The sequence below is a fragment of the Cynocephalus volans genome, chromosome 10, assembly GCF_027409185.1.
Source record: "Cynocephalus volans isolate mCynVol1 chromosome 10, mCynVol1.pri, whole genome shotgun sequence".
Taxonomy (NCBI): Eukaryota; Metazoa; Chordata; class Mammalia; order Dermoptera; family Cynocephalidae; genus Cynocephalus; species Cynocephalus volans.
The window spans coordinates 33,192,291-33,214,009 of NC_084469.1; the positions used below are offsets into that span (position 1 = coordinate 33,192,291).

The 21,719-nt window shown below is 39.3% G+C and overlaps 2 protein-coding genes across 5 annotated transcripts; one reads left to right on the top strand and one right to left on the bottom strand.

The window, feature by feature from the left end:
• Nucleotides 1-1,817: 1,817 nt before the first annotated feature.
• On the bottom strand, nucleotides 1,818-13,916 carry DERL2 (derlin 2). 2 transcript variants are annotated; one of them, XM_063111564.1, is made up of 7 exons: nucleotides 13,806-13,916; nucleotides 12,945-13,010; nucleotides 10,586-10,659; nucleotides 9,344-9,437; nucleotides 8,387-8,582; nucleotides 8,043-8,133; nucleotides 1,818-3,246 (listed from the first exon to the last, which is right to left on the bottom strand). In XM_063111564.1, the coding sequence occupies exons 1-7, from the start codon at nucleotides 13,896-13,898 to the stop codon at nucleotides 3,141-3,143; spliced, it is 720 nt and encodes a 239-aa protein (XP_062967634.1). In that variant the 5' UTR covers nucleotides 13,899-13,916; the 3' UTR covers nucleotides 1,818-3,140. The 2 variants fall into 2 exon arrangements, with proteins under 2 accessions (XP_062967634.1, XP_062967635.1); XM_063111565.1 differs by having other exon boundaries at nucleotides 3,199-3,246; nucleotides 8,039-8,133.
• A 395-nt stretch (nucleotides 13,917-14,311) lies between these two features.
• Nucleotides 14,312-19,377, top strand: MIS12 (MIS12 kinetochore complex component). Of its 3 annotated transcripts, none has more exons than XM_063111983.1 (2): nucleotides 14,312-14,395; nucleotides 17,567-19,377. In XM_063111983.1, the coding sequence occupies exon 2, from the start codon at nucleotides 17,610-17,612 to the stop codon at nucleotides 18,228-18,230; it is 621 nt and encodes a 206-aa protein (XP_062968053.1). In that variant the 5' UTR covers nucleotides 14,312-14,395; nucleotides 17,567-17,609; the 3' UTR covers nucleotides 18,231-19,377. The 3 variants fall into 3 exon arrangements, with proteins under 3 accessions (XP_062968053.1, XP_062968052.1, XP_062968051.1); XM_063111982.1 differs by lacking the exon at nucleotides 14,312-14,395 and adding an exon at nucleotides 14,577-14,802; XM_063111981.1 differs by lacking the exon at nucleotides 14,312-14,395 and adding an exon at nucleotides 14,577-14,762.
• The last annotated feature ends 2,342 nt before the right edge of the window (nucleotides 19,378-21,719 follow it).

The window sequence follows — 21,719 nt, forward strand, 5'->3', positions numbered from 1 at the left end:
CAGTACAAGATAATATATAATTTGGTGTAAGAGTATGTCATACAGACTTGAAGCTTTACAAGGATTCAAAGACAGACAATGAAATAGATCTTTAGAGTCAAGATTTCTTGAGGAGTCAAAACAAAGCCAAGTCTTGAAGGACAAAAGAGACTTAAATTGAGATCCTTCTTAGGTAGAAGTGGGAGTAAGTTCAGAGGACGGCGAAAAGTATGCATTTGATATAGGGGCTTACTAAGAAGTCACTGTGGATTTCTGAGCAGAGAGGTGACTTGATCATATGAGGTTCAACAGCTTTAATGCAAACTCATAAAATATTTAAGTAGCTTAGGGGCATCCTGCAGAACACTGATAATAATGGCAGAATCTTGACTAACACCACAGATCGAACTCACCTGTCAAAGTAAAGCATAGCTGCAGTATAAAATACTGGCAAGATAGATGACAACAACTCTAGGAAGTCTGTTACCCAACACAGCAATAGCTCCAATATTTCCTAATTTTCAGAGGCCTCAGAAACATTGAGGGTTTCATTACCAGGATCCAGGATTTGGGTGCTCTGCTTCGAGAGATTACACAAGAGATAAGAAATATATTAGGACATATGAGAGTGACACAGAAAAAGAACAAGAAGAAGAGAGAAACAAATAGAAATCCATAGAGGAAAAAACACACCAAAATGTATATAAAATGTATCTCCTAGGGAGATGCAATTTGTACATCCATTTATTTTTAAATGAACATATACAGTCTTTTTTTTTTTTTTTTTGACAGGTAAGGGGATCGCAACTCTCGGCACAGTGTGGTCTGCACCATGCTCAGCCAGTGAGCACACTGGCCATCCGCATATTCAGTATTTCTATAACAAAAAAACTGTCTTAGTCAGGTGTGCTTTTCAGTATTACTGGTAGAATCCAGGAATCCCTCAAATTATATGTGTGTAAGGATAGTTGTTCACAAAATTCCAGAAATCAAATCTCACTTTTCAGTTGACTTGTATTATGAAAAGGAAGTGTATTCTGGAAGAATCAAGATTGAGAGGCAAGTTGGGGAAGAAGTAAGGGCTTTTTATGTCCAAGTAAGCATAGGTATCCTGCTAAGCAACACAGAGCTAGGGATGGTGGTGGTGAGACTGGCCAAACTGATAAGAGGTCAGTGATTGAAATTACCACTGCCCAAGGACACAGTGTGGTAGCATAGCATGGCATCCTGTCACTAGGGATTTATCTTCTATAAAATCAGAGAGGTCAAAATCCCAAAAGTGACTACCTTTAGGCTATACATTCAAAATGTTTCCTGTTTTACCCAGTTATTAATGTGTACAGATATTCCCTACTTAAATGAACACTGAAAAGATTTTAGTACTGAAATTTTACCACAAAAATTCTATTAATTGGATAACTCAAAGTTAACTGAGGGAAAACAAAACCAGAAAAACCGTTTTCCAACCCCAAAACAAACAATTTTAAAAAAAGATCAAAACTCTAATTAAAGTCACTGATAAAGCTTTTTAAACAAAGACAAGATTTGATAAAACTTAAGAATCCCACAAGGATTAATACATTCTAAGATTGGCATTTAAACTTTAAAAAGATTTTTTAAACTGCTTAGAAAAAAAGCAGTCCCATTGACCCAAGTTCCATAAAATTGCAACCATTATATTCAAAGTTACTTACTAGCAACATGTAAAATATTAATATTAAATTCCATTATTTATGCACATCCCATTTAGATTTAAAGACATTAAAATACTTTTCACTTCAAAAACAATCTGAAAATTCCCATTTAGGATGTTTATTATGTTTACTCTAAGTCTATGTTGATCTTTTTGAAGAAAATCTCACACTCTGGAAAGCTATCCCTTAACCAAGTAGAACTACTTATTGACAATCCAGTTTTGGGAAAGGGTCCTGTGCCTATACACTGTTGATGAAAACTATTTGAAATCCTTTCTTTCCTGGGGATGGCCTTTTTACTCTTCTGGGTTCTCTGAATCACTTCAGCAGTGTGAATGCAAAGGTGCTGAGACCCAGGGAAGACATTATTTTGGACAAGCATTTATTAAATCACAGGCAATAAATGCTTACTTCTGTAGACCCTGTCTAATTTCTACCTGATTGGTTTACCTGACTGGTAAACCAGGTACTTGGCTCCAAAAAGGTTCATGAAGCAAATGGCAAATGTTAACTAGTCAAAGACCCAGGAGGATCAGTTTCATGCCTGCCTAACCGGTACCTGTTCATCTGGCTCCAAAGTCAACATTCCAATTCTTTTCCAGGTCTAATAAAAATCTTCCTGTAGTTTTCCAAAATGTGGCCATTACCAGTTTTCCTCTAGATATTTCTTAATGGAGAAATGCAAGAAGAGTAAATAAGATGCCATGTTAGCTTTCTGCTTACAGCTGACTTTTCCATAGCTGAATTCCTGATGCTATAAGCAGTCCACTCCCCCCTTTTTTCCATATCGTCTGACAACCGGAAGTTTTACAAAACCCAGATGGAGAACAGACTACCTAGACAACAGAAATAAATCTTCTTTCTACTGAAGTTAGCATTCTGAATAAGTGAGACTTATACAGCCACAGCATAACAGCTACATTATCTCCAATCTTGAAATGAAATCCAGTCAAAAGCTGTGAAGACACAGGAAGAACAGGCATGTAATCTGCTCTGAGCTCAGACCTATGCAGGAGAGCTAGAATACATTATCATAATTTAAAAGATCACACACAAAAGCCTTAATACAGTGAGAGAGAGATGGAATTCAGTTTTATTTTGTCCTCTCTGAAACTTCCATTTACACCGTGGCCTCATCTATTAAAGAGGAGGAGGAAGAAAAAGCCCTAACTTATACCACAGAATTCAAGTACTCATGTACTTGTTAGAGGTGGCAGGCTATTTGTTTCTCCAGTTTTTTGGCTCCAAGAGATTACACTTTCTGTACCACTGTAGTGAGGAACCACTGGCAAACTGCTGGAAATGTCTTCTGGATTAGTCAGTGTACCATTTCATAAAGTGCTTCTGGAGTTAAAAGTCTGCCAAGCTGTCAAAAGTGTTCACACTTTTGCAATAAAGGATAAAAGAATCCCAAGGGGTATTTCACTGAGTCCTTCCCAGCTGGGTCTTGTTATTGGCACTGCTGCTTTAACCTCCGAGGCGCTGGCCCTCACCCCAGGCGAAGCCTCCTGGCCGCTCTTCGGGTAGTGGATTGTAATTTGGATCCTCATCTGGTGTATCAAAAATAGCCTTCCTAAAAGACAGGCGACAGACATCTTTTAGTCCCAGAATCTTCTCAGGTCCAAAGTACTGCAAAGTCAGTTCAGTTCCTACAGGGTTTCCACCGATGGATAAGCATTACATCTGGTTGCCAGTTATTCAGTGATCATATCTTAAAGGTATCCATAATTATTTAACATTTATATTAACTTTTGCTTCCTTTACTAATTTTTACTACAAAAGCAATACATATTAATTACAGACAAAAAAAGAAATATGAACAAAATATCCAAAATCCCTAGAAATAATTATTGTTGGTGTTTTATTCTTCTAGAACTATATGTATGTAATCTTACAAAAGTTGAATCACACTTGTTTTGTAACCTGACTTTCACTTATCATGACAATTTTCCCATAACCAAGGTGTCACCCAAGTGTCCATCAACAGATGAATATATAAACAAAATGTGATATATACCCATAATGGAATATTATTCAGGCTTGAAAAGGAAGGAAATTCTGACATATGCTACAACATGAGTGAACCTTGAGGATATTACGCTAAGTGTAATAAGCCAGTCATGACAGGACAAATACTGTATGATTCCACTTATATTAGGTATCTGGAGTAGTCACATTCATAAACACAAAGTAGAACGGTGGTTTCCAGGGGCTGGTGGGATGGGGGAATGGGGAGTTCTTTAATGGGTATAGAGTTTCAGATCTGCAAAAAGAGGTCTACGGATGGTGGTGATGGTAGCACAACAATATGAATGTACTTAATGCCACTGAACTGTACATCTAAAAATGGTTAAGATGGTAAATTTTATATTAGTTGTTATTTTACCACAATTAAAAAAAATTAACAAGGTATTCCAAGAAAAATTGCTGCAGAGCATAGGAAGGGGTAGCTAATGTCCAAAATACTTTTTTTTGGGGGGTGGCTGGCCAGTAAGGGGACCAAACCCTGGACCCTGGTGTAATCAGCACCACGCCTAACCAACTGAGCTAGCTAACTGGCCAGTTCCCAAAAGACTTTTTAAATACTATCATGTAGTAATTCAAAATCTCATTAAAGAATGAACCATTAAAGCAGCATCCTTTATTTGCATTCATATTTCTAAGTGAAACTGCCCACAGTTGAAAAAATTAGAAATGTATCTGAAAACTTTTACTTTACACTGGAGTCAGAAAAAGTATTTATATTTAAAAATGAGCTTTTTAAATTCTTACAAATTAACAACAAAAACAAACACACCTATAGAAAAATGGGCAAAGGGGGCTGGCCAGTTAGCTCAGTTGGATAGAGCATGGTGCTGATAATACCAAGGTCCAGGGTTTGATCCCCATATTGGTCTATGGCCAAAAAAAAAAGAAAGAAAAATGAATAAAGGCCTGAACAGGGAATTCAAAAAGGAAATTCAAATGGTCAATAACCATAAAAATGTTCACTTCCGTAATAATCAAAGGAAAGCATATTAAAAACTGAGATTCCTTCTACTGCCCAAACATTAGGTGGGGCAGAACAAAGTAGGTACCCACACAAGGAGGTGAGCTGTAAGTGGCCCGGAGCAGGATGGGGGTCAGGGAGCAGCCTGCTATATGGGGAATCAGCCCAACTGGGTCATGCACATGTAGAGGTGTCCTGAGTCAGGTAAGGAGGGCATCCTCATAAGAGGGCAGCCTGGCCTGGGAAATCTGGGTGAGATGAGCAAGGCATCCACATGGGGGAGGGGGAGACAATGATGAGAGATTGTTTACATATTGCGGGTAAATAAGTAAGTAAATACATTAATGATAATAGGAATCAGGTTTCTCACTGTGAGAATATGGAAATATAGACAAAAGGTGGTATATTCATACAATGAAATGCTTCTCAGCAATAAAAAGGAATAAATTACTGATACATGCAACATAGTTAAATTTCAAAAACCTTATGTTGCATGAAGAAGCCTTATACAGAAGAATACATACATATTGTATGGTTCCACTCAGGAAGTTGCAGAACATGCAAAACTAATCTACAGAGTAACAAAATTAGAATAGCGATTGTTTCTTAGGAGACAGGAGCAATGACTAACAGGCAAGGGACCTCAGGGAACTTTCTGGTTGATGGCAATTTTCTTTGACTTGATAGTTTGGGTTACACAGGTATAAGTACTCATGAAAATTCACTAGTTGACCCACTTAAGATTTGTGTATTTTGTTGTATATAAATAAATACTGAACTCTAGTTAATGATACACATACACGCTAAAGTATTCAGGGAATTAAATATATTGAATGCTGGATGGAAGAATAAATGTGCAAAAAGCAAGAATAGTAAAATATTAATTGTAGAATCTATGTGGTGGATAGATGATGTTCACTGTACACTTTTTTCTGATTTTCTGTAAGTTTTGAAATTTTCATAATAAAATACTGGAGTGAAAATATAGAAAGAAAAAAATTAGAATGAATTATGTGGGGTTGTACCAGAACTGGGATTATCAGTATAAAACCATATTTTAAAAAATATATAGCTTAAAAATATAGACATTTGGATCCCTGTACCAGCCAGCTGCCAAAACAAAACCAAAACAAATACAGACAAATATACACTCATATACATACATATAATTGCACTGCTCTGTTCACTGAGAAGATCTGGGAACGGCAACTCTCCAATGGCAATGAACATATCTAGCACCCAGATCTTGGCTTCTAAATACCATTCTCCACTAAAAAGGAACCAGGGATCCCTGAAGAAATAGGTGATTCCAGGACTGGGTCAAGGAAAGAACAAGACGAGTCTGGGCTATCTTCTTGGTCCAGAAAATTAAAAATTACATTAAAAAAATGATAGGAACATGTTGAAAAAGACTTAGAAGACAGTTTCAAGGGGGTTCACATTGGCCAAATCTGGGACAGTATGAGCATCAAAACAAACAATGACAATAAAGGATTATAATCCATGGATAAAATATAAAATCATGAATCCACATAGATGTGAGTAAATGAATTAAAATTTGATAAGGAAAGAGATGTTTACATAGCCTCAAAGTACCTAATTACAAAAGGAAAAAGAGTAACTTTACAGTGGAGAAGCCTGGCAGACACCTTACTCAAGTAATCAAAGTGATTACCACCACTTTGACAAATATGACAAATTGACATCCCTTGGTAACAGGCTGCGTTTAGAAGAATGCAGTGTCACTTCTCTGATTTGTCCAGCCAAAGATGCAAAACCTGAGCCTAAATGTGAGGGAACATTAGACAAACCAAAATTGAGAGATATTCTACAAAACGGGCCCATAATCTTCAAAAATGTCAATGTCATGAAAGTCAAGGAAAGACCATGCAGCCGTTCCAAACTGAAGGAAACTAAAGAGACATGATAACTAAACACAACACCTGAATCTGAACTAGATTCTTTCACTATAAAAAACATTATTAGGACAACTGTCAAAACTGAAATCGAGTCTGAGCATTAACTGTTTATTTCCTGATTTTGACTATGCAGAATTTTCTTGTTTACAGACAATACACATTAAAGGGGGTGATGGGACACTAGACTGACAATTTACTTTCAAATATCTAAAGGGATAAAGAAGTCCTCTGTGCTGAATTATTAATTTTCTATAAGCCTGTAATTGTTTTAAATAAAAAAAAATAAAAATAAAAAAATGAGGCACCATCTTATAGCTATCAAACTAGGAAAGGGTAAATAAAATACCTCCCTTATTTGATGAGGATGTGGGGAAATGAACACTTATACATTGCTGGTAGAAATGTAAACTTGAATATCCATTCTGGAAGGGATTTTGGCAATAAATAAAATAACAATTCCACTTGTAGGAATTTACGCTTTGAAACTAATCATGGATATGTGCAGAGATTTAGCTACAAAGACATTCACCACTTCAGTTAGAGAAGGGAAAAGCAAGAACTAACCTCAATATCCATCAATAAGGGATTAGTAAAATTATGCTATATCCATACCAGGGAATATTATGTAGCTGTTACAATTTTGTAGGATATTTAAGATGGAAAGATGAGTGTGACATATTAAGTTTAAAAGATTATAAATAACATTTTAAAAAAGTACACATAAAGACTGAAGAATGCATATAAAAAGTTAATAATGGTATCCACTGCTGTATCTAAATGGTGGGATTATAGATGATTTTACTTTCTTCTTTTTGCTTAACTATTCTACAACAAACATTTTACAACAAAAATTCACATTTTATTCCTCAAGCGAGCCCTTTTTAATGTAGTATTTCCCAAGGAAACAAAATTCTGGAGTAGAAAGAGGTCTGATAAATCAAAGCTCTACCTCAGGAAAATGAAGTGGAAAAAGAAGGGACTTGCTTAAAATCATATGGTTGGTCAGTGGAACAGCTATACCTGGTTTCTAGTCCAAAGCTATTTCCATTCTACTTCACTGCTTATGTCTAACACCTACTTGGTAGGCCAGAAATTCTACTTTCAGAAACTTTCCTCCCACCAATTTTGCCCATTTTGCTATCTCACCTCTCTAAACTCAAGACATCAGCATTTATAAAACCAGCAGACTCCTCTCTGGGACAGGAAGTCATAGTGGTCATCCAGGACAACAATTACCAGGTCACCTCCATGACATCCTGCGCCTATTAATCTCGCTCTTGCCATAACCCTGGCACCATCTGCTCCTACCCAATCCAGCTGCAGTTAGATTGCTCAATCTGCAAATATTTACCGACCTGAACTATGTGTACCAGCAGCCATGGGAGCCCCAAGAAAATACAGATCATGGACCCTATCCTGGATTGTCTGCAAGGAACATGTAACCTGGTGTTACATACTCACAAAATAGATGGTGTTTTCAGAATTCTTATTCCTCCAGGCTGATTGGGAAATACATCTTCCAAGAAAAAATATATGTGTCCAACTGCAATACCTAGAGTCAACCAGAAATAAGAGCATTAAAATTTCAATTGCAGGTGGACCTACCAACATAAATTGCTTACATTTAGGATGAATGTGAGTATAATTATTAAAAATTCATGAACTAATATTATAGTCTTTGAGATGTAATTATCAAATAATCCCACAATAGCTATTCATGAAGGCCAGACAGAATAAACATGAAAAGTAGTTATAAACTAAATTTACAGGTAAAATAATAGAAAAAGTAGTGATAAGATTCTTACCCAAGAGGTCCACAATGATTGAGTTCCCCAACAACAAGGAAAACCCCATGAGCACCCACGGTAGAAAGGGGGCCTGGAAGTTGAGAAGGCCAAAGAAGTTCATGCGGACATATGGATTCCTTCGGCTCCACACGTAGACCAGCATTATTGTAAAGGCCTGGCCCAAGAAAACTAAGCTCACAAACAAGCCAAAAAGCTAGCGGATGGCATTAAGGAAAATATCAACATTAAAAGCATTATACGGAAGACTGAGCAAGAGAACTAAAGATTGTGTTTTATTTTAATGAAAGTTTGAGTTGGAAAAGTCAAGTAGCTACAGTTTTACAACAGAAGACAAAAAAACCCTGAAAATAATTACCCAAAGCAATCGGGCAAAACCTGATTACTAAATCACCTGGTTTCTAGCTACTTCAAACTAATGTTCTGCTTTCGTGAAATTCTTGCCTCTCTGGAAAATGTGTTTGTTCTTTGGTCAACAATGACATCAATGCTCACTCACCAACAGCACCTTTACAGAGATGAATAAAGCCAGCTGGAACAAAAACATCTCGTCAGATAGTACTACATCCAAGTCTGTTATATAGATCAAAATTCTTTTTTTAAAAAATAATTTGTCAGTTTTGATAGTAACCAAATGTCTTACCAACTTAGTTTAAAAGTGAAATACACCAATCAACAATGATATAACTGAGATGTTTAATAATAACCCACCTGGGTTAAAAGTTCCTCTGACTTGCTCACAGTGGAAAGGCATCCTGTACAACCTCTGGGCTTGGAAAACTGTCACAGAAAGGGTGCTGTAAAATAAATCGTAGTGCCCTGAAGCTAAATTTTGGAGGTCTACTTTTATCTGTTTGTTCAAAATATCTAATCAATTGTGGGAGATAAAAAAGCTTCAGGAAGAGACAGAGTGATCTTCGACATTTTCCTGTATTTTTTCTATTTGTTGAAGGATACAGTCATTAAGAATCCACCAAAAAGGAACATAAATACAAAGTCTGCTGTCCGACCTCGGAAAGAGCCTTCTTCTAGCATTCGACAGTAGCGATATCTTAAGCTCCGAGTTAAGAAAATGTTAAGCACACAGATATGAAGAAAGAAGAATTTAATGTATCACTTATATACACTTGGACACCACATTATTTGTAAGAATCCAAGCCTTTGTTTCTGTAAGAATGTTTGAATGGTTATATGATTACTCTTCTTTTGCCAGGCATTTTAGGTAAGGTCAAGACCAGCACCATACTTTACAAAGACTGTCCCTGGCTGGAGAACTAATCCAGATGCTACATAAACATGCTTCCAGTCACCTATTAGACCTTTTCAAATTTGTACTGTCTTTCTCATGCTCAGCCACACCCTAACCTGCACCATCCTTGCTTTTCCATGACCTAACTTGGGAGAAATCCCATCAAGAAGCTCTGTGTGATAAACTACTTTTCCAGGACAGGCAGGCTAAGCATTTCTATAGATGAGTCAATGAGTACATTATGATGAAAAAACCTTATCAGAAACTTACTGGAATGATACGTTATACAGAAGACACAGGAATCCATCCTAGGACAGAAACCCCGTCGCCCCTATAAAGCCCTCAGTCTACTGCAGATGAGCTGAGATGTAACTCCCCTCCTAACCCAGAGGATGGCGGTGGAGGAGAGGTGCCCTGCTCAGTTGCCCCAATCATCATTTTACCACAGCATGGCTTTTCCTCTTTCAACAAACTGGAACATAGCAAGCCTGGGAGACTTTATGGCACTGTCTTTTCAGCCAGTAGAATCAGCATCCAGGATCCAAGGAGAGATCTCAAGTTCTCAATTCCTCATGAACCCACTCCCCAAACCAGGCCAAAACTCTGTTAATTGAATTATCACTGAATTATCACTGAATTAATGTTGTGTTTACCACTGTACCTGTTAGTTTGTAAATATGCCTTGATTAAATCACTTTTCTCCTTCCTTGGGCAGATTTGTAAGCAACTTAAGGGCAGAAAAGATACCTTGTTATGGTTCAAACCTTCCATTTGAACAAACAGTGATCTTCAAGACATTACTATCTGACTAACTACTTTATGTATCACTGACCCAGCAGCTACATTTAAGATGGTATCAGAAATAAATAACAGGAGTAATAGTTTCAACTTAAGATTGTATTTCCTAAGCAAACAAAGTTTTGACTCTACCCCCAGTTAACAAAGGATACAGAAAAATCATGTTAAATAAAAAATTGAATCCAACTGGTCCAAAAAATAAGAAATTGGTGATTAATCTCCATATCTGTTTAAAAAAAAAAAAACCAAGAGAAAAATGAATTAAGTAAAATATGTTACCAGGAAACATTTCCATATTAAAACAAAAGAGATGTCCCATGACTATGATGTAAGAAAGGCCATGGATAGGGTGATAATCTGTTCTGAACCAAAAACTGGGACACACAGCCTGACGTCAGATTTTTGTGTTGTTTTTAACTGGAAGTCTGTAAGATATCATTTGGATAAGAACGGGACAGAAAATTTGAAATTCTGATTGTCTTAAAAAAGCCCACACCATATGGTAAGGCAAACTGTGGAAAAAGTTTGATGGAAAGACTGGGTAAAACTGCAGAATAGAAAACAGTGCTTTCATATATGTAGCATTACAATCTAACAAATAGTTCTGAGATACCAGAGAAAAATTTCAGGGATCTTATATAAATTGCAAAGAAATGTTTCTACATTAGGCAGTCAGAAACATCTAGAGGAAAGGATAATTCTAAGGCAAACTTTCAAGTTCTAGTCTGGACAAATAGCCACCTCCCTATAGGAACCACTTCTTTCTTTTTCTTTTTTTAGTGGCTGGCCAGTACAGGAATCAAACCCTTGACCTTGGTGTTATCAGCACCACGCTCTAACCAACCGAACTAACCAGCCAACCTCCTGTAAAAATTAATGCTCTAATAATTAGAGTTTAATTGGGAGATAGGAGGGCACTCATCTTCATGTTAAAACCCCTGATACACTCTTTCCTCTCCACACCTACAATATGGGAGAGCACTTAACATTTTAAAGTGTTTTGACATAGTTTACTATCTCATGTGATCTTAATAATCCTGCAAAACAATCAGGCTGGTACTACCATCTCCATTTCACAGATGCGGAAACTAAATGACAGGGATAATTTTTAAATGGCTTGCCCAAGGACATGCAGCTTTGTAGTTGGAGACTCTGAATCTCATATCTAGAACCCCTAACTCCAAATGCAGATGCACTGTGTCATCACTAGTTTAACTCCAGGCAAAGTTAAGTCAAGCAAGCCAGAAACCAGCAGGAAGCAACACTTGGATCTACAGCTGCCAGCAAAGGCCATGTGAGTACTGAAGGAAAAAGGCAGTGACACAGGACTGCTTTACACATCATTAAATTTTGAGAACTGGTAACCATTAAAGTTGAAACAATTCAGTTCTACATAGCAATTGCATCCAGGATTTTAAAGTCCTCATCCTATTCAGGAGACATGCATATAAATAACTGCAAACGTGAGAGATAATCTAAAACAAAGGAGGATGAATACAAGAAGACTACACAAAAGCTGTGTCTTAAAGGGAAGCTGGAGTTCAATGGATGTACGAAGTAAATTAAACATATCTGAGACAAAGGGAACACCATGTTTAGAGGCAGAATTATCGGCTTTTGGGTCTCTCCCTCACTCCAATGACAGCCTGTATAACAATCCTGGAGCAGAAAAATACATCTCTCTTTTAGCATTTTAATCACTGGAAAGGACTCCCACCGTAATCTAATAAACCAGCATGTTGTTTTAAATGATCTGATCCCTGGAAGATGGATCATTGTAAAAGCACTAACAGAACTGAGTTTCTTTTTTTTTTTGTCTTTTTCATGACCGGCACTCAGCCAGTGAGTGCACCTGCCAGTCCTATATAGGATCCGAACCCGCGGCGGGAGCGTCGCCGCACTCCCAGCGCCGCACTCTCCCGAGTGCGCCACGGCCTCGGCCCACAGAAGTGAGTTTCTGAACTGGGTCATGGTGATAACACCGCGATGAAGGGAATGCCCAGGTGATGAATGGACAAAATAAGGCCATCCTGTGAGATGCTTCCTGGGCAGCCAGCTGGTCAGTCTCCTCTCAAACATTAACTCTAAGCCAGCGATACCCAAATACAGGAACTGGACACATCAAAACCATGCAGGGAACCTTAAAAATAAATATCGAGTCTTAATTCCTACACTGGTGATTCTGATTTGGTGAGAGCCGGAAAATCTCTTAAAAGTTCCCTAAGTGATTCTGAAGGCTGCGGAATCACTGCTTTACATCCTGACAATAAGACTTATAATCAGGGCCGGCCCGTGGCTCACTCGGGAGAGTGTGGTGCTGATAACACCAAGGCCACGGGTTCGGATCCTTTTGGAGGAGGAAAAAAACAAAAAACCAAAAAAAAAACCCCTTATAATCAAAGGTTCCCACTGGATTCTTTTTTGAGATAGTATATGGCAGGATTTGCTACTAAACAGTAAGAAAAAAAAAAAAAAAGGAAACGTTACTCATGGTTGTGATGTACCACTTACTTGAAAGTGTTTAAAGATTAATTCAGGATTGAAGTACAACTGAAAAGGTGTGATCAATTCCAGCTGCTAAAAGGGAAAAAGAACTTCTTAAAGCAAATCAATCAAGAAACAAAATTTCATCATTTTCAACAAACATTACTAGGTCTAGCAATTTCCAACTGTCAGTTACTTAGACGGAATTCCTTTAAGCCTTCCTTCTTAGAACCCAGGAAGAGGCTGGTAAAGAATTCTCTAGAATTGGTACAATTCTTTGTATCCTCAATACCTAACACAAAGTTTGTTTTATGTTGCAATAGCTGAGGCTGACATGAAGGCATGGAACACAGGTAGGTGGTGATAGTTTAGATACAACAGAGCAGCTGCTATGAATCTGCCATCACATGGGCACCACCTGAAACAGATGTGTGAAACAACACAACTCTCTCTCCAAATAACACAAGACTCAAGACCCTGACACCATTAGGATTAGATGCCTGCAGCCAGCCCATTATATCCACAATTTCCAGCTTTCTATCTTCAATTACCTAAGTTTCTTCAAGAAGTGGACCTTCCTCCCACTAGTCACCAGGGGACCACCTGGCCATAGCCAGAGCTCTCGAACACATTTATTGGGTGGGCGGTTCCCACTATAGGTCTGGTCTTCATCTCTCAGAAACTGACCTGACCCTTCAAGGAGCAGCACTCCTCGGGTCACTGGGTAAGGACTCTCGGGACCACTCCGAACCACAAAGTGAGCCCTGTACGCTTCCACCCACCCCTGGGACCAGCCCCTCTGGGCCTCCCTGAGGCCCAACCCGAGTTTCCTGCAGGCCCAGTCGTATCCAGCCCGGATAATGAGAAGGTGGCGTCGCAGCTGCTCACCACAGCAGCGGTGGTGAGGACGCAGGCGGTGGTGTAGGCGCGGCTAACCGGAGGGATCTGCAGGTACTCCAGCCTGAGGCTCTGGTACGCCATCTTCCCAACCGCCGCCTGCCCCCCACTTCCCCTTCCGCCAGGAGGCGGGGGCGGGCTAAAAGAGCCCCCTCTTTAGCCTTCTCGCTGCTGCCCAATCAGCGCCGCGCGGCCGGCCAGCCACCAATCGCTAAAGCACTAAAGAAATACACCCGCCAATCACGAGTTGGGTCTCTGCGGCGCCCCTGCCGCGCTTCCCCACCCACTAACGTCAGGGAGAGGAGAGAAAGTACCGGTACCTTCCGCCAATCCCCGCCGGCCACAGCTAGCATTTCCCGCCCAGCCCCTTCCCGTCACCAATCGGGGTGCCCCTTCCCACCCGACAGCCAGCCAATCAGGAGCGTGGAAGCATCCCGCCTTTGTTTTCGTTCGCTGAGACACTTATCAGTCAGAATTTCGCGGAGTCCGCGGCGCAGCCTAGCTCTAGCGCTCGCAGTGGTTTAAAGGAGGTGGCGGGAAACTGGTGTGTGGTTGAATCCATCATCCTCATGGTCGCTACGGTCAGTGCCGCGAAACTGCATTTTCCGCGAGGGGGAGCGGAAAGGGGTGGGACTGGGTTAGGCATCACCGCCGGGGCGCTGGAGCGGCCTGACTGGTCAGCGCCGCGGGCCTGGGCGCGGGCTCCTACTGGAATGTCCCGGCGTGCAGTGGGGCCGCGGGGCCCGACGGGAGACGCCGCCGGCGGAAGCAGCTCCCGCCCTGCGGTTTCTGGGTCCTGTCCAGCTGGGTCGCGGGCTATTAGGCAACTAAACTCACCGAGATGGCCTGGGCATTTCCCGCTTGTGATCTACAAATATTGACTAGGCCGTCCTCATCCTGCTGTCGGAAACTGCCTAGCAGAGAAGACGAGACGGTACAACTTGATCGGTCAGTGCCCGAAAAGAAGTCCTGATGGGAATACAAAAGAGTGAGTGGGTCATCAGGGAAGTGTATTTGAACTGGCCCTTGAAGGATATTTGGCTAAGGCATTCCTCCTTGGGGGAAGAGCGTGGGTTGGTTTTGTTGGAACAAAAGGTAGCCAGATCATGGCAGGAGAGGTTAAGAACATCATAACTTTACTCGATGGGGTAGGAAGAAGCACGAACGAGTTTTGGAACACCGAAGTGACTATCAAGTCTGGTAGTATATAAGAAAGAAACCAAGTAAAAGTCTGGAGAGAGTAGTTTTTAAAAAGGATGTGAACTGGTAATTCACAGGAAAGAAACCTCCCTCATATATCACCCTCACAGCCTGCTGATAAAATCATGCCGGTTTATTGCTTACCGTGGAAGGAGAGCAGCACGTCGACAGAGCTTTGGCAGTGACTCTTATGGAAGAAAGGCAAGATCAGAATCTTTTCAGAATTGGAAGTTTGGTTTAAAGTGGGTCTTTCAGTGAGGGGGCTTGATTAGAACTGGGCGGGGGTCATGATATGACAGTCCGGGATTGCTGGAAACAGCTAGGCAAGGATTTTTTAGGCAAGGGTTTCAGAGAATCTGAGGGTGCCAGTTGTTGATGCTTTCCATTGAAGAGTTGATCCATCTTTTGGGGAGTTCATAATGAGCAATCAAGCTGTTTGAACCATGAAGATATTACTTTAGTCTCCTAGAATAGTAAAGGTGTACTAATGTAAACATTAGATTGTGTGTAGCGGGGGAGAGAATATAGGTACCATAGTTTCGGTTCTCACTGTTCAATCTGTGTGTGGAGCTAGATTGTTCTGGTTTTCAAAAAAAGTAACAGTGTAAAACAATTTTTCACTTACCAAATTGGCAAAAGTTAGTATGTTGAATAGTATCAAGTGTTGGCAAAGATATGAGAGAAATTTCTCATATACTGCAGGTGGGAGTATAAACAAGTCTAAATGTTCTGGAGAACACTTTGGCAATATTTAGTGAAATAACGTATGAGTAAGTTCTATGGCCCAGTGATTACTTGCCTGTGTAAATACCGTGGAGCTCCCTAAGGAGACATCATAGGAGGGTGTTCATTGCAGCACTTCTGATAGCAAGATGCTGGAAGCAAACTAGGTGTCTGACAGAACGAAAATGGACACATTAAGTGTGGTATATGCACATGATAAAATTGATGGAATAATTCAGTCAGAACCAATGAAATAAACTTGAATATAATAACATGAAGTGATATCGCAACATAAAAATGTATACTTACATATACTAAGCTATATTTTTCAAGAATATATATCTAACACCTGTTAAAGATAAAGATGAATTGAAAGGGCACACATTAAAAAACTAGATTAGGTTCCTACTAAGGATGGGAGATGAGAGGTAGAAGAATAAAATAAGTAGGAGAGAACCTAGCATATGGACCAAAAATAGAGTGCCATGAAATAGGAAGTATTATTAACTTAGTTACAAACATAGAAGGCACTTAAAAAGAACAGAATGTAGCTGGCAAGATGATGAAGGCCCTTGTAAGCCATGTTCAAAGAGTTTGAATTTGATCCTGGAGACATAGGGAAGTGTTGAAGAAATAAAAATCCTGCCAATCCAGAGATCCACAGAGCAGAAAAGAAAGCAGTTGTGTTGTTGAATAAGCATATTCAGATTACAGTGCATTGTAGGTAACCTGTGAATGAGATTACAAAAACAAAAATTCTACCCTATTTATACAACCAGGCAGTTATAACCACTCTATCTTTAGCCATTACGTACATAAATTCTCAAGGTTAACAGCATCTTGTCTTCCCATGAGAAGATCTGACTGTACCTTTTGCTGCAAATAGCTTCATAAAATCCATCCGAAATTCATCTGACAATTAAAGTAGCAGTTTGTTTTAGCTAATTGCTTTTATTTGAAGGAATAATAAAATTTCTCTTATTTCTATGACAAGTATATGGTTTGGTTACAGCTCTGAAAAAGATGCCTGGGTTAAACTTCTACAGTGACAGAGAGATGGGGTGCTGTTTTCCTAGATGTTTACATTTGAAAGGAATGATTCTCAGATCCTTGAGAAAACCTGCAGGGGTTGTAAAGCTGGTAAAAAATTTGCTCATCTTCTAATTGGAACTTTTTTCAGATGGCTAGGTTGGAAGACAAAGGAATTGAGGACATTAGTAAGGGAGTAGTTAAAACGATAGATCATGGGGACTAAAATGAATAGGGAAAGAAGTGTAGTGGGAGAGACTGAGAGCAAGAACGGTCAGAGGAAGATTTGATATTGAAGATTAAGATATAATGTGAATATGTGAATGAGAGTTGAAAGAATAGCATAGGAGGTTGTGGTCAAAAAGTAGGAGCAGTTGGGGAGAGAAGTTAAAAATAGCAAGAGCCAGGTGGCTGAAAGAATGGAGATGTAGGTCAGTGAAGCGCAAGAATGTGAGATTCTCTAAGGCATTGGTTAGGTCATCTGTCTACACTTCAAAGTTGTTTAGAATAAAAACAATTCAGAAGATTGAGCCATGTGCCAAAGTCTTCAGTAAATGAGTGATGATGGAAATGAATAATGAGGAGAGTGAAAGGGAGGGTATAGGCTGATGGAAAGAGCCTCAGGGAGGCGAGGGTTTATATCCTATTGTGGACAAGTAAGGCTCAAAGTGGCATCAAGGAACACAAACTCCTTATTTTTTCTTTATTTGCTTCCTTGTTTGTTTGCTATCTGTAATGTGATTCATTACTTTCCGCAGATGATTTTGTTATCTAAATGAATTTTTCTTTTTACATTGCAGATTATTTTTCACCATCAAAAATAGCAAAGCAAAATAAGCCACGATGTCTGTTGATCCAATGACCTATGAGGCCCAGTTCTTTGGCTTCACACCACAAACTTGCATGCTTAGGATCTACATTGCATTTCAAGACTACCTCTTTGAAGTGATGCAGGCTGTCGAGCAGGTTATTCTGAAGAAGCTGGATGGTATCCCAGACTGTGAGATTAGCCCAGTCCAGATTCGTAAATGCACGGAGAAGTTTCTTTGCTTCATGAAAGAACGTTTTGATAACCTTTTTGGCAAAATGGAGCAGCTATTTTTGCAGTTGATTTTGCGTATTCCCCCAAACATCTTGCTTCCTGAAGATAAATGTAAGGAGAAACATCCTTATAGTGAGGAAGAATTCCAGCTTCTTCAAAAAGAAATTGAACAGTTACAGGAGAAGTATAAAACTGAATTATGTACTAAGCAGGCCCTTCTTGCAGAATTAGAAGAGCAAAAAATTGTTCAGACCAAACTCAAACAGACATTGACTTTTTTTGATGAGCTTGAGAATGTTGGCAGAGATCATGGGACTAGTGATTTTAGGGTGAGTTTGGTGTCCCTAGTTCAGAACTCCAGAAAACTACAGAACATTAAAGACAATGTGGAAAAGGAAGGCAAAAGACTGAAAATATCTTAATTTCTAACTAGTAAAAAGAAAGAGCCTGTCAGAAAGTAGAATGGTAAGGAATTTACACCAGTGACTGTTCAAGCAAACTGTATATTTTATTAGATATTCTTTTTTCATTTTTTCTTGTATTCCACATCTTCCTCTTTTGGTCCACTCTCCTGAAGTATCTATATACTACCTTGAACTAGTCTTTGAAGCATCTGTTCCTTAGAGGCCTCTAATAGGTGGGAAGGGATTTTTGGTTCAATAACAGCTCATTTGGGGGCATGATTGAAGAAATGAAGATATGACCAGTCAAAGATATTTGTATAGTTGTACCTTGTTCATGAGTCTTTTTTGACCTTGATCCTTTTGGCTTATTCTTTGGATGAGACAAAAAGAGAAAAGGGTTAATGGGTGGCTCCTTTATTAACCAGTCATTACACTGTGGGACAGCCAACATACAGAGCTTGCTCTTGCCCAGTGACTTTTCTTACATGAGGAAGTTGATAACTTGTTGAAAGAAGTAACAAAAAAGACAACCTTAATCTTTGGTAAAAGAGAAAGAAGTTGATTTTGTTTCCAAAATAAATCTTTTCCATGACTGAGGCCCTGGTGATGTAAGCAATTTACTATCTTGGAGTCTATCAGGAGAAGATTTTGAACAAAAATAAGATCCCACTGGAATAGAAAAGGAAGCATAGAGCATACCCAATTAGTGAAATTTATATTTGCTGACTGTTAAGAATTTATACCTGTGGGTTTTTTTTTCATGCTTCACTTAGTTTTAGATTCTGTAGCTAATATTTAATTATCTTATTTATTAACATTCATAAGCATCAAATATTTGGTACCCTAGTGGGAATTTTTAGCTGTATCTTGTGCTTAAATTCAGTGGAGTCTAATATTTCTTTTGTAATTGGTCCATGTGAGATGTTAGATTATCTAAGGAAAGGGGAGAAATAGCAATGATAGCTCTTAAGGTATTAAATGCCCTCCGTGTCTTCCTAAAGAACAGGATTTGGAGTTTCTCTTTTATGTAGAGAAGGAGTAACTTAGGGTATTAATATTTGTAATGAAATATTCATAGATTTAGGAAGCCCTTGTTCACCTGAAATATATTCATTTTCAAGAAGTCCTTTTCCAGTCCTGTACATTAAATATATATGTTTTAAAAGCTTTGGTTTCTGATTTTCTGCTGTCTATGATGTCATGGTATGTTTCTTTCCACAGTATGGCTTTTTCCCCAAATGAGAACTTTCTATTCTTTTCATATTTTTAGCTTATTCAAAATTCCCTAGGGTGGTGGATAAGTTCATGTCCTAATTCCTGGAACCTGTGAATGTTGCCTTATTTGGGAAAGGGGTTGCTGTGGTTTGAATGTTTGTACCCTCCAAAGTTCGTGTTGGAACTTAATCCCTAGTATGGTATTTGAAAGGTGGGGTTTTAAAAAGGGGATTGGATTGTGAGGACTGTGCCCTCATGAATGGATTAATCCATTCATGGGTTAATGGGTTAATTGTTTAAATGGGTTATCGGAGAGTAGACTTAAGACTTTATAAGGGGAAGAAGAAAACTTTGGAAATGCACTATTGCTCAGACTTCCGCCTGTGAAGCCCTGTGCTGCCCTGGGGCTCTGGTGAGTTCCTCTCAAGAAGGCCTTTACCAGATGTGCCCCCTCAACCTTGGACTTCCCAGCCTCCAAACCTAAGAAATTTCATTTTCTCATAAATTATCTGGTTTCAGGTATTCTGTTATAAGCAACAGAAAATGGACTAACAGGGCTTTCTGCAGGTGTTATTAAGTTAAGGATCTGGAGATAAGATCATGCTGAATTATCTGGGTAGTTCCTAAATCTAATGATAAGTGTCCTTATAAGAGACAGGCCAGGGGGAGATTTGAGAGGAGGCATTGTGAACACAAAGGCAGATAGGAGTAATGCAGCCACAAGTCAAGGAATGCCAACAGCCACCACAAGATGAAATTGTTACGGGGCACACTCAGCTCTTGGCTGAGGCTCCTCAAAATTGATACCAAACTCACAGGTCCGGCTGCCTGCCCCCAGACAAAAATAACCAAAAGTCAATTGTTCGTGACAGTGGAAGTTAGCTTTTATTCAGGAATACCAGTGACCCAAGGAGAGATGTTAGGCTAACCCATCTCTCCAGGAAACCTGAAGGAGAATGGGCAGACTAAAGCCATCTAAAGACTTGGGTTTACTAAGGGGTTTTTACATCTTTTTTTCTTTCTCTGATGGCTGCCCAGTATGAGAATCCATTACTGAGGGGTTTTTAAAGAGGGGAATGAGGGAATAGAATGTGGGAAATGAAAATTAGGAGGGAGGGGCACATGGGCAGCGAGGGCTTCATGCAAGGTTTCAGGTGCAAAGTCTTGCCAAGACTCCATCTGGTTTCTGCTCCCATTGTTGCTGTTATCTCAGGGTCTGGGTAGTACATGTGAGTCTGCAACTTCAGGCTGGCTGGACAGATACTTTACATTCAAGTAAGTAATGTCATCTTGTCCTGTATCCAAGGTTCAAAATATCAAATAACCATGGGAAAAGAGGGAATTCAGGGAAATGCATGCCAAGAAAAAAAATTGTCTTTTTACTATTTGCGTACATCCCATGCAGTTTTAGGTTCCAACATGGCTTCAGTCCTGCTCACTCCAACAGAAGAGACAAAGAACAGGTTCTCCCTTAGAACCTCTAAGGGTATGAGTGTGACCCTGCTCACACCTTTATTTTGGATTTCTGGCTTCCAGAACTGTGAGAGAATACATTTCTGGTGTTTTAGGTCACCAAGTTTGTTATATCAGCCACAGGCCTAGTGGAATCAGAATATTAAGATATTCATAAAGATGTGTGCTGCCTATTAAGGAAACAGCAGCTCAGGCCTTCTTGGCCTCATTATCCGCGCAATAATACAGTTCATCTGAACACAGTTAAAATATGGTCATGACCTGGATAGAAAGGTGAAATTCACAGTATTTAGAATTCAGGTGTCCATTTTATGTTAAGTAAGTGCTCAATAATGGTTGGACATTAATTCCATTGCTATTAGTCATGGTGGTGTTTCTGCAGGAATAAGTTAATATACTTGGCCCCATTATCCTCTAATAATTAAATTCTCCCCTCAGAAATTTAGGAATAAATTAGGATAACAAACACCTAGTTACCCACTCTCTGCTTCCCAGGAATGCAAGGCTGGTTTAACATCTGAAAATGAATTAATGTAATATACCACCTCAATATAATAAAGGACAAAAATCACTCCATCTTCCATCCAGCGTCAATCTCACCCAATTTCTTATTCTTAACTTCCCCTGTATATTAGATTCTATTGTTTTGTAATATCAAAACTTTAATTTCTCTAGATGCCTGTTCTCAAAACTGCCCCTATATTTATCTTTTCATTCTTTCTTACTGTCAGTGCCTGTTCCCTACTATATACCCCTAAATAGATTTTCCTATTATCTTGCTGTTGCAGTGACAGCCAATTAGGGAGACAGTCTGACATG

Bases quoted from the DNA above. Each gene is read 5' to 3' on its own strand.
- DERL2 (XM_063111564.1), bottom strand. From the start codon at position 13,898: ATGGCGTACCAGAGCCTCAGGCTGGAGTACCTGCAGATCCCTCCGGTT. The intron at 13,011-13,805 runs GTGAGCAGCTGC...TTTCCCTTTTAG, and splicing joins TCCTCACCACCGCTGCTGTG to CAGCTGGAATTGATCACACC. The intron at 10,660-12,944 runs GTAAGTGGTACA...TTTTTTAAACAG, and splicing joins TAATCTTTAAACACTTTCAA to ATATGGAGATTAATCACCAA.
- MIS12 (XM_063111983.1), top strand. From the start codon at position 17,610: ATGTCTGTTGATCCAATGACCTATGAGGCCCAGTTCTTTGGCTTCACA.